This window comes from Phocoena sinus, chromosome 21, assembly GCF_008692025.1.
Source record: "Phocoena sinus isolate mPhoSin1 chromosome 21, mPhoSin1.pri, whole genome shotgun sequence".
NCBI lineage: Eukaryota > Metazoa > Chordata > Mammalia > Artiodactyla > Phocoenidae > Phocoena > Phocoena sinus.
Window position 1 is genome coordinate 30,249,982 of NC_045783.1, and position 19,151 is coordinate 30,269,132.

General features: G+C 55.8%; 1 protein-coding gene across 1 annotated transcript in view; it reads right to left on the minus strand.

The window, feature by feature from the left end:
* Positions 1 to 2,012: 2,012 nt before the first annotated feature.
* The window catches only part of FGFR1 (fibroblast growth factor receptor 1), a 48,095-nt gene continuing 30,956 nt past the window's right edge, over positions 2,013 to 19,151 (minus strand). The window contains 18 exon segments of the mRNA XM_032618370.1: positions 2,013 to 3,046; positions 3,161 to 3,266; positions 3,462 to 3,599; positions 3,867 to 3,937; positions 4,074 to 4,196; positions 4,857 to 5,047; positions 5,565 to 5,675; positions 6,113 to 6,234; positions 6,705 to 6,850; positions 7,812 to 8,008; positions 10,014 to 10,158; positions 12,055 to 12,245; positions 13,300 to 13,423; positions 15,031 to 15,203; positions 15,526 to 15,609; positions 16,987 to 17,047; positions 17,049 to 17,213; positions 17,215 to 17,258. Coding sequence (XP_032474261.1) covers positions 2,870 to 3,046; positions 3,161 to 3,266; positions 3,462 to 3,599; positions 3,867 to 3,937; positions 4,074 to 4,196; positions 4,857 to 5,047; positions 5,565 to 5,675; positions 6,113 to 6,234; positions 6,705 to 6,850; positions 7,812 to 8,008; positions 10,014 to 10,158; positions 12,055 to 12,245; positions 13,300 to 13,423; positions 15,031 to 15,203; positions 15,526 to 15,609; positions 16,987 to 17,047; positions 17,049 to 17,213; positions 17,215 to 17,258 — 2,369 coding nt within the window. The 3' untranslated portion in view covers positions 2,013 to 2,869.

The window sequence follows — 19,151 nt, forward strand, 5'->3', positions numbered from 1 at the left end:
ACACATGCAGATACTGTGGCTGTACCGGCTGCTAATAATCTGAGTATAACTTTAGGCATTTTCTAAAGCCCAACCCCAGTGGTGATGTCAGGCTTGGCCCTTGTCTCACACACTGAGAATTCTGCTCCAAAAGAAAGGTGTTGGTGGCATCTGACATGTGTGGACCTGCACTGTGCCATGTCTAATCCTGTATTTCGATCATTACAGGTCACACTGGTGATATCGAATAAATGCTCTATAACGTTAAAACCTAGACTAAAGATTTCCCGGTCACCACCAGCGCACAGCTGTAGGTAAGGTCAGACTAACGGAACGTGAAAGCCGACTGGCACGTTACTTAATCTTTGATTCTGGCTTGCTGGCTCCCCCCACTGGCGGCTGATCAACACAGCGACTCTGTTGTCATTGAGACAGATTCTTTCCAGCTGAGGTTTGATCTTACTTACCTGAGATCAATACGGGTACATTAGCGGTGCCCGGGGAAGGATGCTCCCCAGCCTGTAGCAATTAGAAAGGGCGGGAAGGCAGCATCGATCGATGCTGTGGTGACCCCAGGCCCTAATCTTTTAACCCTCAGGAAACCAGACACTCAGTGCCTTGACAGCACGACATCTTCATTAGATAAGCTGGATTCCTTTCCTCGGGAGACCCAATCTGGTCAACTAAGTAAAATGGCCATTTCATTTTCTCTCAGGTCAATTTCACTATCTTTTATTTGCCAGTCAGCTCAGTCTCTCGGGAAATTCATGGGGGATTTCAGTAGTAACAGCGAGGACATCGCTGTTACAATAACAGTGCCTTCTATCTCCCAGCACCTCTCCCGAAGGTACAGAAAGCCCTTTGTAAAAGATCGACCATCCGTCCACACAGCCGTGGGCAGAAATCATCACGGGTTTACAAGGAAAGGCCCCACTAGAAGGTGTCAGGCAAATGGTTTTAAGTGCTAAAATTCATTTCCTGGCTCTGCCAACGTATGCCTTCTTTAAACATAAACACAAATCACGATATGTTGACAGTTGCATATTCATTCACAGAGGAGACCCAGGAGAAGAGAGAACTTTACGACAGTGGCGAGCCCCGCAGCTGCCGAGAAATAGCTCAGAAAGGAAAATTCAGGAGCAAGCCCATTCTCCCGACAGGAATGAAAGCGTACTGGACTTCCTTTTGCACTCAGAAGGAATCCAGCAAAGGGCAAGATTTGGGGGCAGAAGCCGAGTACCAGTAGGCTGAGCACTGAGGTTCCAAGGAGCCAGGACCTACTTGGTGAGGGCAGTACTAACCAGCAGGTGGTGGAGGAAGAAAATTTCCAAGCAGCCAAAGCACAAACATTCAGACAATGTTCTCCCTTTCCTGAGGGCTGGGGTGGAGTTTGTATAGGAAGAACCATAGGAAGCCAAGATGTGTGATAGTCCCAACACGCAGCCCGATCACACGAATTCAGGAAGCGTGGATGGGTAGGGGGGAGGGGGAATCACGGACACAGAACAGCCTGGGAGGCAAGAAACATGAAGCAAGGGGGCCTGAAGGTAAAGCTCGTCTTAGGGGACAAGTCCTCCTTCACACAGAAGCACGGGCAAAGCCACACCCACACAGAGAGGGGCAGCCCCGCATCTGGGCCTGAGTGCCTGCAGGCCCTCGTCGAATCACGCTTAGCCTACTCGCTGGCTCTTCTGAGGTCGGCCCCCAGCTCCCTGTCTGACCCTCAGACCCCACCTGGCCTCACCCTCTCCCCCGAGGCAATGGTCCGTGGTGGAGAGGGCCGCAGGGCCTGGCCCCAGGCCCAGCTTCTCTGCTCCCTGCCCATCACGCGGCCGTCTTCTTTCCCTGTCTTTCCCAAAGCATCGCAGAGCTAGGAGCCTTGTCCAGAGGCCTCAGTGCAGGACCTGAGGGCAAGAGCCGGTTGGGAGTGGGGACCACAGAGAGCACGCAGTGCCCTCTGGACAGACAGCCCCAGAGCCCGTCAACCTTGCTCCTCTGCAGCTGACATTCTCTCCCGTGTCACACAGCCCGTATAAAAATGAAGCAGCAGCAATTTTTATTGAGGGACCTAAACTGAAAATAGGTTTAGAACATAATTTAAAAAAATAAAACAGCAAAAGTAGCAAAAAATATATGACCTTTTTAAAAACACTTTCCTTTTTTTTTTTCTTTTTTCTTTGTTTTTAACATATAGCAACTGATGCCTCCCAGCCACCAGGAGCATCTTACCCAATGGGTAAATCTCTGGTAACGACCCTTTTAAAAAGACATGTAAATATATACTCAGATTTATACACTTTGTGTTTTCTTCATAGCTATGTACAAAGCCCCTGCTTTGGGGCTGGGCCCCAGGGCCACGACACTGCTCCCAGCCTTTGCGTCCCCATCCTCCGGTACCAGGTATTTGGTCAGCAAAGCAAATTAGTATCGGAATTAATAAGCCACTGGCACCATCCATCTGGAGCAGAGGTCGCCTTCCACGGAGGCCCGAGTGCTGACCACCCCCCCTCACTCCTGCTGTAGCCCGAGGACCGGGCACCTGCCACGGGAACACAGGCTGCACGGAGCAGACAAAACCAACACAGAAAAGCTCGGTCGGCTCTCCCTCGTGTGCTGCCCGTGCCCCCACTGCCTGACCCTCCAGGCAGTGCCAGGCGGCTGGGAGGGGTCCCGGTCCAACACTTGGGACGGAACCAAGTGGCCATCAACAAGTCCCCGCCTCCCTGCTCGTCTGTGTCAGCGGCAGGCTGAGAGGAAGAGGGGAGGGGAGCTCTGGGGCGACAGCTGGCTCCTGCCAGCAGGAAGGGCAGAAAGGAGGCGGTGAGTCCAGCGGGAGCGGGGCTGGGGCCGTAGCTGAGGATGGAGTCCGGGGAGGGGTGCGGGGTGCTAGTCAGCGCCGTTTGAGTCCGCCATTGGCCAGCTGGGCCGGGTGTCGGGGCAGACAGGGCTCCTCGGGCAAGGGCTCGTGAGAGAAGACGGAATCCTCCCCAGAGGAGCAGGTAGAGCTGCGGGTGTCGGGGAAGCTGGGGGAGTACTGGTCCAGGGGCATTGATAGGTCCAGGTACTCCTGTGGGAGGGGACAGAAGGACGCTGGACCCGCACTCTCCCCCCGGCAGCGGCAGGAGGAACTCAGAGAGAACCCGGCCGGCGGGGCCTGAAGGTCTGGGTAGGGCAGCCTCACCTGGTTGGAGGTCAAGGCCACTATGCGGTCCAGGTCTTCCACCAGCTGCTTGAAGGTAGGTCTTTGAGAGGGTACCGCGTGCCAGCAGTCTCGCATCATCATGTACCTGAGGCAGGCCGGTGAGGGCGGGGGAGGGAGGACCAGAGCTGAAAACAAGGCTCAGGGCGGAGGGACCACGGGAGGAGTGACCGGGGAGGGCTGCGGTGTCTGTCTGACTAAGCACCCCTTCTTCCCTCTGCCTGCCCAGCCCATCTCTCCCCCAGGGTCCAGGCCTGGACCCCAGGCATCTTCTCCGGCTTACAGCTCATTGGTGCAGTTACTGGGCTTGTCCATACGATGACCCTCCTTCAGCAGCTTGAAAAGCTCCTCCACAGGGACGCCAGGGTACGGGGAGCCGCCCAGAGTGAAGATTTCCCACAGAAGCACCCCAAAAGACCACCTGTGGAGGAGCGTTCCGGGCACAGAGCTAGGCCACCCTGCAGTCCTTGCCGCTCTCCCTCCCCAGCACGGCAGGCACGCACCCTGAACCCGGCCCCAGCCCCCAACACAAGTCCCTAACCCCAGGGGACTCCAGGGGACCGTGACCTCCGGGAACAGAGTGAAGGGGCACATACAATGTTTTTTTCTCTCAGAGATGGAATGCCAGACTCTACCACCCAGGAAACTCTCTCCCAGCATCCCTGGCAACCGCTTATCTCAGACTCACACGTCGCTCTGGTGGGTGTAGATCCGGTCAAACAAGGCCTCGGGTGCCATCCACTTGACAGGCAGTCGGCCCTGCAAGCAGCACGGGGACACTGGCGGTGGCCCGGGGCAGGCTGGGGCACATGCACGGCTGGACTTGGCTCACCCCACCACAGTGGAGCGAAGCCCCGGGCAGAGGACGGGCACCGAGGGCGGCGCCAGCACTTACATTGGTCGTCTTTTTATAGTAGTCGATGTGGTGGATGTCACGAGCTAGGCCAAAGTCTGCGATCTTCATCACGTTGTCCTCCGTCACCAGCACGTTCCTGGCGGCCAGGTCTCGGTGTATGCACTGCGGAGCCAGGAAGGGAAGACGGATGGGAGTGAGGAGGGCGGGGCGCAGGGGAGGGTCTGCAGCCGGCTGTGGGCCCGCTCCCCTCGCAGGCCTTCGCCCACCTCACCACTCGACCTCCCCGAACAGTCCAGCTGCCCGCTACGATGGCCCTCGCCCGCACATCAGAGCCAGCCGTCCAAACACCCCCAGCTCTGGGCCCCTCGATCACGCCAGCAAACCCTCCGTATCGACCCCTTTTCCTGCCTCTCCCAGCTCTTAGCTTTGGATTTACACCCAGCAAGCGGAACCTTTCGCTTCTGTCCAGTGTGTACGAGCTCTCACGCCCCATCTCCCTGGGCGAAGCACATCCACACCAGGCTGGGTTCAAACAAAGCAGCACCTACCGAGCACCAAAAGCTGTCCTTAAGTCTCGCACAGGACCTCATTTCCCCCCGTAGCCGTTCTACAGTGCAGGCGGTATTATTCTGACTTCACGTTTGAAGAAAAGTAAGGAGGCGGCTGCCTGAGGCTGCACACAGAGTGCCAGTGCAGGGTCTGGAACCTAATCCACCCTGACCCCAAGGCCACAAGGCCGCACTGGCTCTCCTGACTCTGACGTCCCCTAAGAGCGGCCCGCACACCCCCCACCCCAGCCAGGGGAGCCTTCAGGAACCACACCTTCTTGGAGGCGAGATACTCCATGCCTCGGGCCACCTGATAGGCACAGGATACCAGGTCCTTGGAGGACAGCTGTTCCTCGGGATGACGGCTGGGATTGTAGCAGTATTCCAGCCCCGGCGGCCTCCGGGCCTGCAGGTACTCTCGGAGGTTGCCCTTGGAGGCGTACTCCACGATGACATACAGGGGGCCTTGGGGACACGAGGACCGAGAGGCCGTCAGGGCCGCCACACAGGCACACGGGCCTAGTTTCACCCCAGGAACTCCGCCCCCAACGGCTCTGGGGGAACTGTGAGCCTGTTCCCCAAGCCTAACCTCCCCTTTTAGGGAACCCCGCAAATTCGTTCCAACTCCCCAAAGAAACCCAGCAAAATCATTCTTCCCTGCACAGTCCAGGAAGTTCCCAAGCAAAGCTGGGGGGCAAGAGCCCTAACCTAGACCACAGTAACTCAGCTGTTCCTGTCCACACAGTGTGTGTGAATCCTGGTACCTGTATGAACCCCAATGGGCACCAGCCCAGACCCTGAGAAACACATTCCAACTACTGCTAAACCAAACTCTCCTCCCAACCCACTTCCCGAAGCGTGGCTGAGAGATGCCGGGTCGCTGACACCCCAGCTAGTTATCTGCTCCCTGACAGACAGGCAGCGGGGTTCCCTCCTGAGCCCCTCCCGACACGGGTGGGAAGCCTGCGGGCTCAGCGCCTACCGTCCTGCGTGCAGGCCCCCAGCAGGTTGATGATGTTCTTGTGTTTCCCAATCATCTTCATCATCTCCATTTCGGAGATCAGGTCCGACAGGTCTTTCTCGGTTGCATCCGCTTTATGGACAAGCCAGAGAAGGGAATTGAGACTCGTTTGCTTTGGAAGGGAGGCTGACAGGAGAAAAACTAAGGGAGGGGGATGAAGTGAGCACCCAGGGGTCCCTTTTCTCTGGGACTTGCTTCTCTCCTCCCTTTTTCACATCCAAATTTATCCTCCCATCCCTCTTACGAGAGCCGGTGTTGCCATAAGTGATAATGAGTAGGGCAGAGGCTACGTCAGGAAAATCAGTTGGCAACGGTTGGCAACACCTGATGACAACCCAGGTGGGTGCCAAGGAACAAAGTGAGATCGTAGTGATCTTGGGGTGCAGAATGCCTCCCACTCCCGGACATCCCTAAGCAGGCCACATAGCGGGTGTGGGCAATGGCCCGAGGCCCACAGTTTGCTTGGAAAGGAAAGGGATTGTTTTTGCAGGGACACAAGCATCACTTACACTTCAGCATCTTCACAGCCACTTTGGTCACCCGGTTGGGTTTGTCCTTGTCCAGCCCAATGGCCTCCGCCAACACCACCTGCCCAAAGCAGCCCTCTCCCAGGGGTTTGCCTAAAACCAGTCTTTCGGGGAAACAAAGGGTGGTGGTATAAGCCGGGGGCGGTAAAGTTCAAACCTGACAGGACACCCCATTCCTCCCCGCCTCCACGTAGCTCCCCCAGCGGAGAGCAGAAGGTAGAAATCACCGTTTCTGATGCACCTCCCCCTATCACAGGGGACAGCTGAACTGTCCATCGATCTTTCATCACTGACAGCCCACAAGTACCCTGAGGGCTCAGATGGCACCTTATCCATGTGTGTAGGCCACAGCGCCTGGCATCTGGTGGCACTCACAGCATGGGGACAATGAAGGGGAGGGAAGGAAAGAAGAAAACCAGTGTGTATCCCGACTTCGTCTCTCAGCTTCACCTAACGTCACCTATGTCAGGTCAGGTCTGATGCGACGACCGTCGCTCCCTCGAAGGTCGGAGCACACACCACTGCCAGCGTTAGAGTAACAAGCGGGGGTTCCCCAGAAAGTGGAGAGGGTTACCTGTCCCGAGGCAGCTCCCAGCGAGGGTCTTCGGGAAGCTCGTATTCAGAGACCCCAGCCAGCATGGGGGTCCCGCTGGAGGAGAGACGCGAGGGCCGGACCAGCAGGACCCCAGAGTTCATGGATGCGCTGGAGTCGGCCGACACCTACGGGGAAGCGTGGGGTCACCCTTCCAGCGGGGACGGGGATTCCTCTCATCCCCAGTTAGGGCTTTTCGCCAAAGGCAGAGGTATGTACCTGTCATCTGATGCTCCTTCCCCAGCACAGAGTGGCAGAAAGGCCACCGGGGGTCGGAAGACCTAGGTTCTAAAACTGACTTATTTTCCCCACTAGCCTTTCTGGGCTTTGATTTACTCACCTTTCACATGAGCGTTCCAGACTGACATTGTGTATCTTACCATTGCAGTAGCAACTCTATTCTTGTCCCCATTCTTTGTGAAAACCCTGCCCCGGATTACGGATTCCTGACTCCCAAAGCTCCTTCCAGAATTAACCCAGCTCTTAGCGAAGGTGGCCTCCTTTCACACACCTTCACCCTCCGTTCCATTTCTGGGATGAGGGGTGCACAGGAGAGGGAGGGCATCTTGGGACCCAACTCAGGTCCTCTCCCCCACTCTGTACCTTTGCACCTCTATTCTCCTCACTTTTCAATTTTTTTGGCCACGCCTTGTGGCTTGTGGGATCTTAGTTGCTCGACCCGGGATCGAACCCGAGCCCTTGGCAGTGAAAGCGTGGAGTCCTAACCACTGGACCGCCAGGGGACTCCCCACCTTTGCACCTCTAATGGGCCCTGGGGGGCAGTTCAAACTCGCAGTACCAGCTGTGCACTCAGCCCAGCTAGAACTGTCTTCCAATCCACATGCCGGGTGAGCAGGTCACCGTGGCTGGGGTAAGATGGGCTCACGGACCAGAACAGCTTGGAGCCTGACTTGGAGCACTTGGGACAGGACATTCCCCTGCCCTGGCCCAGAAGCCAAAGCCCGAAGCAGTTGGCTGGGCACCGTGGTGAGGACAGGGCATTAGAGGGTCCCGGGGAAGGCCCCAAGGCACGGGGATGGCGCACAGCATGAGACAGAGTGTGCAAACCCCCCATCTACTTTCTGTTACCTGTCTGCGCAGAGGGATGCTCTTGGCCAGCTTGTGCACGGCCATCTGGCTGTGGAAGTCACTCTTCTTGGTGCCACTCTTCATCTTATAGATGATGACAGACCCCACCATGCAGGAGATGAGGAAGGCCCCCGTGCAATAGATGATGATCTCCAGGTACAGGGGCGAGGTCATCACCGCCGGTCTCTCTTCCAGGGCTGGGTCAGTGCGAACAGGGTGTTAGTGGGCTCGGGGCGGGGCCCGTCCACTAGGGTCCCAGCTCCATGAGAAACTCAACACCCATCTCCTTTCCTCTGGGAATCTTCAGGGCAGAGAAGAACCAAGCCAGGTCCCAGCTAGGATTGGGGTTCTGCCACTGAGCACACATCAGACGTTCTGTGATCGCTGAGGCTTCCTGATCCTGACTCGTATCCCAAGAGGGATGGACTGTATCTTGCTACCCGAAGCCCATCCTCATGAACTCAGGAGCCCTCCTTGCTCAGCGGGACGGCTGGGCTGGAAGGGTACCTGGTGCCCTGCAAGAGATGGCTGAGAACTCACTTGTGCTAGATGCCTTCCAGAGTGTCCCCATGAAAACTCGGCCCTTCTCTGCAGCGCCTGAGCACTGTGTCCCCCTATCACAGGGGACAGCTGAACTGTCCATCGATCTTTCATCACTGACAGCCCACAAGTACCTTGAAGGCTCAGATGGCACCTTATCCATGTGTGTAGGCCACAGCGCCTGGCATCTGGTGGCACTCACAGCATGGGGACAATGAAGGGGAGGGAAGGAAAGAAGAAAACCAGTGTGTATCCTGACTTCGTCTCTCAGCTTCACCTAACGTCACCTGTGTCAGGTCAGACGTGTAAATATCCACACCCCGCCAAACCACAGGTAAAACTAACTTAATTTCCAAATACGTCTGGACTGCTAAAGATGGAAAATGTAAACTTCTCTTAAGACTTCTACTCACAGGTCTAACTCCTAAAGCTGAAGCAGGACATGGAGGGGGGTTGTTTTATTCTCTTCTCCGTTTAGAATCTCGCCCTTCCCATCCCCACAGAAGCCCGTGCAGTTTAAGCCCCCTTTCCCTCCCACGCGGAGGCTGGGAGGGTTCCAACCAGCACCACTTCACAGAACACACATTCCCCACGAGGGGAGGGTCCCTCTCCCCCCACAGCTCTCCACCCATTCCTCCCCTTTTAAAGACCCCTGCCAGCCACAGGGGCCAGCACCCCGAGGACCTCCCCCGGGAGGCCCCAGGCATGACCCCAAAGGAGCCCAAAGGGAACCTCCCGAGGCCTGACAAGGGGACAGCAGTGCTGATAACAAGGAGAAGCGGTTCTGTTTTTCTCTTTCCCCAGCGTCGAGAAACACAGACAACCAACTGGGAGCACACATAGGACAAAGACAGCGACGAGGAGAAAAACAGAACGCTTCTCTCCCTCCAGCGGGGGTGTTATCAGAGGAGGAGAGAGGGAGAGAGGAGACAAGAGGACAGAGTCTGCAGGAACCAGAGCAGCACAGCGCACAGCCCACGTGCAGGCCCTGCAGAGGCACCAGCCCACCACCCCGAGCAGGTTGCAGGCTCCTGCCTTCCCGGACCAGCGCACACACCTCCCCTCTGGAGAGAGGAGACGTCGGAGCCAAGGAGGATAAATGGGCACCATCAGGCCCCCTGTGAGCCTGGGAAAGGACTCGCTCGATGCAGCTCCAGTCCACTGTCTGGGTCTGGGTGGAACCTCGCTCACCGTGAGGTGGCAGCATGGGAGTTAGGAGAGCATGATCCTTGCCAAGAGCAAGCCCCTCGTTCCAGGGTGCCTACGTTCGGTTACAGGGGGAGCGGGCCTTTCTGAGACTTTTGGGGGGTGCTGGCGATAAAGGATCAGACAAGCTAAGGAAGGCCGCCGGACCCAAGGAGGGAAGGAGCCTGCCCTGGAGGAGAGCCCAGCTGCAGGTTAAATCCAGATCCCACGCATGCATCACGCTGGCCCAGGGGAGAGCCAGAGGCAGGCACACAGGTGGGACACCTCCGCGTTCCTGCATCCCGAGGAAAGCACCTGTGTGGACCGAGAGGATTCGACCTGCAGAGCCGGACAAATTGCTGGAGCCACCTGCTGGCCCTCGGAGCCTGGCTCTGTGTCTCCCCCAGCCCCGCGATGCATGCTCCCCCCGTGCCCATGGCGAGGGCAGGACATCGAGAGGAGAAGTACAGTGTATACCTTCCAGAACGGTCAACCATGCAGAGTGATGGGAGAGTCCGATAGAGTTACCCGCCAAGCATGTATACTCCCCCGCGTCCTCAAAGGAGACATTCCTTAAGTGCAGCACCTCCATCTCTTTGTCGGTGGTATTAACTCCGGCCGTCTAGAAGAGACAACGGAAGCAACATGGACAAGCCGGGGACCTGAGACCTCTCAGAGGTGCAGAGGGAGGGAGGGAGGGAGGAAGAGGAAAAGGAAAAAACAAAAACAACAAAAACAAAAACAAAAACAAAAACAAAAACAAAACCAGAGGAAGAAATGCTCCCCAGCGTCTCCTTTGCAACAAGGAACAAACAAAAACCACCAGGCAGCGCGAGACCTGTTAGAAGAAGAGAGTGGAACCCTGAGGAGGAACTCGGCAGACCTGAGACGACACGAATGGCTGGTTACACCCGTCACCAGACGCTGGCAGCCCCGGCCCGGCCCGGCATGCGGAGGCGAGCGCATGGAGAAATGGGGCCCGGAGCGTGGGGGGCTGTTTGGTTTCCAGAGGGCACACACAGGAGGGATGGAGAGGGCGGCAGACACACACGCACACACGCCCGCGGACGCTGGTCCACTCTTCTCTCCATCACTCAGACCCTCCGTCTGCATGACCAGCCGGGACGCACCCCACACACAGCCAAGGAACACACACAAGGCACAGAGGGGGCGACACCAACACAGAACCAAACCAAACCAGCCTCCCAAGGCCGGGTATTTTTCCATGGCTCCGGGCACTAGAAACACAGCAGGGTAACAGGGGGAGTGGGGCGCTGGCCTCCCCACCTGCCCCAGCAGCTCGGGGCCTCAATCGAACTCCCAGCACAGGGGTCCCTCCAGCTCCCCGTTACCTTTTGCCACAGGTCTGGTGACTGTGAGCCACGCAGACTGGTTAGCTTCACCAATATAATTGGAAACCTTACACACATACTCCCCGCTCTGGGCCTCTGTCACATTGAACAGGGTCAGCACCTCCGCATCCGAGCTATTTATCCCCGAATGCTGGAACAGACGAACGACACGCCATCAGTTGGGCCAACACTGAGATGTGGCTGTATTTTGCTCCCATGCAGGCCCAGGAGCTAAGGCAAAGGGAGGCTGAAGTGAGACTCGCCATCTTCCCCTTGTTAGGACAACACAAGTGGACTTTGAAAGTCCAGAGCAGTTGACCAAAAAATAAACTAAAGAAAAAAATCACTGCCCCCAAGCAAACGTTCCGTTTGTGTTAAACCCCCTCCTCCAGGACGAGGGCAGGCACTGTGAATGGAGAGGGCGGCCAAGGCCAAGGCCAAGGCCACGGCCCCGCTTCCTACATGGCAGTTTCAGCACCCGAGGTGAAGAGCGGGGTGGCCAGTAAATCTCTGGGATGGCCAAGCCCGGGAGGATGAGGTCTAATGCTGGGACCAGGAGGGAAACCACTTTCCCAGCTTCTGGTGACTTCCTGTTGCAAGATCCACTGGAGAATTAGGCAATTAGCTTCCCTGGATTAATGGAGCATTCAGGGACAATCAAAGTCTGGGGGTGGGAGGAAAAAGGAAGAAAATGCCAATTACTCCTGAAACCGCTGAGGACTGACCTGTGGCCTTTGCTCTTCCAACCCTACCTAAGCCGTGCCTGTCATTCAGCCCACGTGCCAGAAAGAACGTGACTTGGGAACCAGGGCAGAGACTGGGTGATGCTGCCTAGAAAGGCTGTGGTCATGGGCAATGGAAAAGCAGGAATGTCAACGCCTTCCTGGAGTAGCTGACCCGAAAGCTTGGGCACAGTCACTGTTGATGCTCTTTAGAAACCAGCAATGCCCACCCCCAGCCCTCTGTGCCCCTCACGCCTCCACCCGTGACCTGCCACTGGTCCTGCGGAATGTGGCTGGGTCCCCATTGAAGATGGAGCCTGTATCCAAAGAGAAGGGATGGGGCCCCATCGTGGGCACTGAGCCTGAACCACAGCAACCTGGGCCCCGGGAGATACAGGCCTCTTTCTCAGAGCCCAGCCCACGGAGACTGGGGCCAGGGATTACCTTCAAGATCTGGACATAAGGCAGGTTGTCCGGACCAATCTTACTCCCATTCACCTCGATGTGCTTTAGCCACTGGATATGGGGCTGCGGGTCGCTGTACACCTTACACATGAACTCCACATTGCTGCCCAGGGCCACTGTCTTGTTGGCTGGCAACCCTGCCTGCAGGATGGGCCGGTGAGGGGACCGCTCTGTGGAGGGAGGGAGGGGAGAGGCTCGTCAGGCTCTGCCACGGCTGCTCCTGGCTGAGATGCTGACAGAGGGCACCCCAAAGGCCACCAAAGAGAAGCACTCCGGGACCTCAGCCCAGCCTACCCGTCCTTAGCTAAAATCACAGTCACTTAGACGCTTGCTGTTCAAAGTGTGGTCCAAGGGCAGCAGCGGCAGCATCACCGGCTTGTGAAAAACATCGAACCTCAGACCCAACCCCAGACCTCCTGGACCGGAAGCTTCTTTTTACAAGACCATAGCCTCAAAGCCGAAGCAGAATGCTGGCTGGGAAACTCTTTGCCTTAAGGTTGCTAGAGAATGAGACTCAGAACCTCTAGAAGGAAGAGGCTGCAGTCACAGCACCCAGAGGCGTGACATTCTTCCTAGTGTCTCATGCAATGCCTGGAGTCTGCATTCACCTGGGGACTGTCCTCTCTGAGCCTCTCAGTCTGCTCTTCCGTACAGTGGGAACAACAGCGCCTCTTTTTTTTTTTTCGGTATGCGGGCCTCTCACTGTTGTGGCCTCTCCCGTTGCGAAGCACAGGCTCCGGACGCACAGGCTCAGTGGCCATGGCTCACGGGCCCAGCCGCTCCGCAGCATGTGGGATCTTCCCGGACCGGGGCACAAACCCGTGTCCCCTGCATCAGCAGGTGGACTCTCAACTGCTGCGCCACCAGGGAAGCCCAACAGTGCCTCTCTTGCAGGAGTGCCAGGAGAATTGCCCGTGGTGTAGTTACTGCACCCAGCAGACCGCTGGCATCCAGGGAGTGATAGGTACTATTATTAAGCTAAATTTACCACCACTACTCCAGTCACCTGCTGCAGGAGGGACTACCAACAGCACCTGTCACTTTACAATGAGTCTGTGGTATGGCTCATCCTCCCACCTCTATTTACAGGTAAGGAAAGAGGCAGGTGACAGAGCTAATAAATGCCACACCATCCGGACTCCAACCCTAAGTAAACCTGGCTCCAGGCTGTTTTCTCAGCGTCCCTGCTCTTTCCTCTAAGCTCCTACTCCTGTCCCTTCTTACCCACGACATCAAGCTGGTAGGTGTGGTTGATGCTGCCATACTCGTTCTCCACGACACAGGTGTAGTTGCCCTTATCAGAAGGCACCACGGAGTCCATTATGATGCTCCAGGTGGCATAACGGACCTGAGCGGAAACATGCCAAAGGGTTCTACTGCGGGTCTGGAGGAAGAGGCGGTGCTGGTGCCCCGAGGCGCTTACCCTCCAATCAGAGCACGGAGGACGCAATCCGGCTGCACAGTGACCCCAGCCTATTTATACTCTGCAAGAAGGCATCAGGCAGATGGGTGTGAGGACCCAGAAAGTCTCCCCACAAAGGCCAAGGCCATCGTGATCTGTACAAATGTGCCTTTTGCACTCTCCCAAATATACTGGGAACTTCCCCAACCCTGCACCCCTGTCCACCCTGTTCTTGTGCCAGAACAGCTCCCCGCTACGAGTCCAGCCCTGCCTGCCCTTGACATCTCATTTCAAAGTCCATCTCCTCCAGCCCCATCTCCGGCCAAACCTGTTCTCTCCGTCCCTCTGTACCTTGCAGGTGCAGTGCCCACGGATATCTGCCATCTTATTAGACAGAATTCTGTATGGGCAGGATACTGCCTCATGAGACACAGAGCCTTGCATACAGCAAGTGTTGGGTGAATTAATTTAAACAGTTTCCATATTTTTTCTGATCTCCTTTGCTTTTCTTATACAAGAATAATGAGAAAAGAGCAGCGAAGTGAAATGGAAGAGAAACAGGAACGATAAGGATGATCAGAGACTTTAAAGGAGGGATTAGATGAAGATGTTCTTCCTGGAATTGTAAATGGGCAAAGGACACGAATAAACAATTCCCACAACAGGAAATGGAAATCGCTTATGAACACATGAAAATCCTACGTTCGTTACTAAGCAAAAGAGCCCACAGAGAACAATGCGATACCCTCATCTATCAAATTTGTTGGCAAAGGTAGAGTGAACCTGTCATTCTCATACTCTGCTATAGGAGGGAAAATTCATTTTCTCTTTAAGAAAGTAACTGTTACCACAATAAAATAAAAAATAAAATCGCACCCCAACTGATTACATCATCCTCCATTAGAGCAAATATCACAGTAAAATTTTATGTCTTCCCATTGTACTTTGAACTCTGTTGCCTAGTACATTTTCTGGAAAGACGTGTTCAAGAAATGTTCATGTAATAAATGAATAGATGAATGAATGGATAAAATTACCTAATTATCAGGAAAAACAAGTAATTGGGTAGCATGCATCAAGGGCTTAAAAAATGCTTACACTTTGATCTAGTAACTTCCCTCAATCTGTCCTAAAGGATATCTTAAAATGCTGACATAGACTTAAGCACAAAGATATTCACCGCAACATTATTTACAGCAGTGAAAAACTGGAAAATAACTAGCATTGCAAAATAGTTCATTAAATTATGGAACATTTTAAAACCGGGATATTATAAAGCCATGAAAAATTATCTTTCAAACACATGACAAAAGACTCATAATGTTAACAACTGACAAGAAATTATACAGACGTGATCATCCAAGTAAAACCGTATGTATACACAGAAAAAAAGACTGAAAAGTTTTAACTTTATATACACTTTTTTGTATTTGAAAAATTTTTAATTTTATAGATAGAAAGCGTTATTTAACACAATTAAAGCATATAAAGAGGGATTTTCTAAGCAGCGGCTCCTGTTCCCCTGCTTCTAACTTTCATATAAACACAGGTACCTTGTAGCCTCCGATCCTGTGGTCAGGCTTGAATTCTTTGCCATTTTTCAGCCAGCGGAGCGTGGGGTTAGGGGTCCCACTGGAAGGGCATTTGAACTTCACTGTCTTGGCAGCTGGCACTGCGTGCAGTTTCTTTTCCATCTTTTCTGGCGACGTCCAGTAGGGAGCCACGGCTGCCCGGGGAAAGCCGAGAGAGAGAGAGAGAGAGAGAGAGAGAGAGAGAGAGAGAGAGAGAGAGAGAGAGAGAGAGAGACACGGGCAGGGCCTGGTCAGGCTCAGGAGCGAGGGCCTCCGCCCTCCCGCCCACCCGCCCACCACCTGTGGATGACGCCTGCACTGATCCGGACCCCCGAGGGATCCCAGGGCCAAGCACTGTGACCCCACATGCCCCCTCCTCCCCTTCTCCAGACAATCACCCAAGCGCCCCTCTTCCCGTTCAAACCCAACACCCAGGCCCAAAGGGCAGTAAGGTAGGAAACAGTGTCTCACGCATACGGTTTGGTTTGGTGTTATCTGTCTCTTTCTCCTCTGAAGAGGAGTCATCATCGTCATCATCGTCCTCCGAGGAGGGGAGAGCATCTATGGGAAGGAGAAGGGGGTACTGACGTCCCTCCAAGGGAACAGGGGCTGGCGAGATTCCCATCCAATCAACAGCCACCCAAGGAACACAAAGGCCAGTCCAGTTATAGATGACCGCAGCTACCCCTCCCCATACTGTCCCCCGGTCCCACTCCTCCCTTAGTGCCTGTCCCTCGGAGGGAGAGACACGGTTTATTTAAGAACTGCATGCTCTATGCGTGTCGCCCTCCTCCACCGACCCCAACGCCCTGCCCTCCTCTGCCCAGAAGAAGCCTTTACACTGGGCAGCTCCATGGCGGGCAGGTGGGCTCTCTTCAATTTAACTCCACCCTGCATTCAGAGGCTCACTCAACTCAGCATCGCCTGGATGCGCAGGGTCTCAGAACTAGCAGCCAGGGAACCTGTGTCCTCCTTTGGAAACCCAGATCTAGGCACTGCGGCCAGAAGCCATTTCCGAAGCCATGGGCTGAACGACGTGGAGTTGGATTTTTCCTAGCACGCATCTGCTGAGGTCTGGGAGCTGCCCTTCTTAACCAGAGCAGACAGGGAGCCCACAACACAGTCCGCAGCTGCCAACACCTGTCCCCAACAAGTATCCACCCCTTTTAGCATGTGGTCACCAATCAGGGTTCATGCCAGATCTTTTTCCAGTCCTTTCTAGTGCTTTTGGGGGTCTGGAGGGAAAAAAAGGAGGCAAGTCCCTCAGTTAGGGGCAGGTTCTAGATGATGCCCGGGGGAGGAGATGCCAGGCCCGCACCCGGGGACGCACAAACGGCATAAAGACAATTTCAGCTCTACCTTATTTAATCCTAAGGTTTTGTACAAGTCGCATCCTACAAGTGGCAGATCCCAAAGTCACAGAGCCCTATGGGTTCCCTGGCTGCCCTAACAGCTCTGGAAGCCGAGAGGACAGATGTTTTCCGTCAAGCCGTGGATACGGCGGCGCACCTGGATCATCCCCCAATCACCCGGGGACCTCACCACGTATGCGGGGTGCTAATTACTAAGCCAAGCACCAAGTCCAAATGGCCAGGGAGCGAGAGGGGTGGAAGTTGCCTCAGCCCTCGTAGCACCCGGAGGACTGGGCAAGCTGTGGTGGAGAAATCACAGTGTCTCACTGCCCCCAATGTGTCAGCAATCACCTCCGGAGGTAGGTCCCGGAAGCCCCTGCTCTCTGGCCTGAGGCCGGCACCACGGGTCACCCCTGAGAGCTAAGCCACGCGGCGGGCAGGGAGCGATGTTAGTGGGCAGCAGCTTCTGCAGCAGAGTAGGGGCAAGATCACAGCTGGGCAGAGGGCCTGCCTCCCTTGAACCCAGCAGACAGGGTTGGAGGGCAGGGGGTCTGAGGGGAGGGGGAGAGCGGGCTTTGCTACCAACCTGAGACGTTGACGGAGAAGTAGGTGGTATCGCTGCCCGAGGGGCTGCTGGTCACGCAGGCCGTAGAGGCCGGAGTCGGCGGGCACGGAATCCCGCACCTCCACCTCCTCCCCTGTGATGCGGGTTGCGGTTGCTTTCCACCAGCTGCCACCCCGTCCCGCAGGCCAGTTGATGCTCTGAACATCGTCCCGCAGCCGACAGCGGAGCTGCAGCAGGTCACCGGGGTGGGACCAGGAGGGACTCCACTTCCACGGGGGCTCCCCAGGGCTGGGCTGCTGCCGCCACAGGGGCCGGGAAGAGGAAGCAGGGTGGGGGGGAGGAGGGGAAAGACAAAGGGCATTATGCCAGCCGCACTGAGTTGCAGCATCCCAGGGGCTACGGAGCTGGGGGAGGGGGGGAATGGGAAGACGGTCAGTCGGGAGACGGCTGGCTACCTGGGCACCCCCATCGCTTCTTCTCCACCCCACTCCTCCAGAGGGCAAAGGAAGAAGAGGCAAAGTAGGAAGCAGCTGCAGCAGCAATTAAGCGGTTCAGGGTTCATTTCTCTCCATCCTCGGGGGGCAGCCGGCCCTTCCCAGGACCCCTGTGCGTCCAGAGTGTCCCCTCCCCACACACTCAGCTCTTTGCCAAGAGTGGCCGCTTCCCGAGGAACACCCCGTTTGCTTCTGGCTGGGCAGCCTTACCCCTTTCCCTCGGAACCGTTGAACAAGCCCCCTGCCACAAACCCAGCAGCCCTGATCCACGTGGGGGGCAGTTTGTCATGGGGGGTGTCTGGTTCAAGTCACTCAGCACTGGGGGTCTGAGCCCCGCAATGGGTCTGATACACAGGGTGCATATGTGGGACGAGGACAGCTCAAGGGAAGGTCAGCTCAGGGGAGTCCTCTAGCTAACAGGTGTTGGGCCAGAGGATTCGGACCTTTTGACTATATTAGGAACGGAGGCCGGCAGCTGCCACAAAACCCACACTTGCTCTGGCAGCAAAAAGCCATTGCACAACAGAGCTCCTTTCTCCTCGTCCCACTGCGGGGCTCACCCTCTCCAGCCCCCCACCTTCCTCTCCCCTGCCCACCCCCGACACACGGGCACACACATCTACTTCCCCTCACCTCTCCTTCCCAGAGTCTGGGGATCCGCACACCCATCCCTCTCCACCAGCAACACTGCACTCACGCTAACAAGAAGGCCTAAGGCCGGACACAGAAAGAGGCCACCATCCCAGGCGGACCCCTCTGCACTAACAAGGGGAAGCGCAGCTCCTAGTTCCTCTTGGGACGTGCAAGCCTGCTCTCGGCATCTTCTGTCCACTGTCCATCGCCCACCAGAAGAACACACCTGCTGCAGTTCCCGTCTACCACCTGACTAGTTTCTGCTGCCTTTTGGAACCTTCTTTCTTTCTCACCATGGTTCATCACAGAGGCTCGCCAGGGGGCCCCCTGCCCTGCAGGCCCCTGATGCGCGAGGCTCTGAAACGCACCTGGCCCTACTGCCCTGCCGGGCCTTGCATCTCTGCCTGGCTCTGTCCACACACCCTCCGGTTCTCAGCCTGGCTGGAAACTGCCTCAAACCCTTCCTCTCTTTTTTGTTTGTTGTTTGGCCACGCTGCCACGTGGGATCCTTAGTTCCCCGACCAGGGACTGAACCCGCACCCCCTGCATTGGAAGCTCAGAGTCTTAACCACTTGGACCACCAATGAAGTCCCTCAAAGCCCTTTCTGACTCCACTCTGGGTCAGGTGCTCTCCAGGGACTGAACCCGCACCCCCTGCATTGGAAGCTCAGAGTCTTAACCACTGGACCACCAATGAAGTCCCTCAAAGCCCTTTCTGACTCCACTCTGGGTCAGGTGCTCTCCTCTTCTCAACTTGTCACACTGAAGGAAAGTCCCCTTTCTCGACTGGGTTGTGAGTGTGGGGACGTGTCACATTTACCTTCAAATCCCAGCACCCGGTAGGGCCCTGGCACATGACAGCTGGCAATAAATGCAGGCGGAATGACGTAACAACGATGCACTGTCTCTTCATCATCTCCCCTTCCAAACTCCCTCTTCTCCTTCACCACCTCATTTTAGAAAACTCTTTCTAAAGTCCCAAACAGGTTCCTTCTAGAAACCTCACCAATGAAGAAATGAGTGTCCTGGGAGCCAAGGACTAACAGTAGTTTTGCTCAG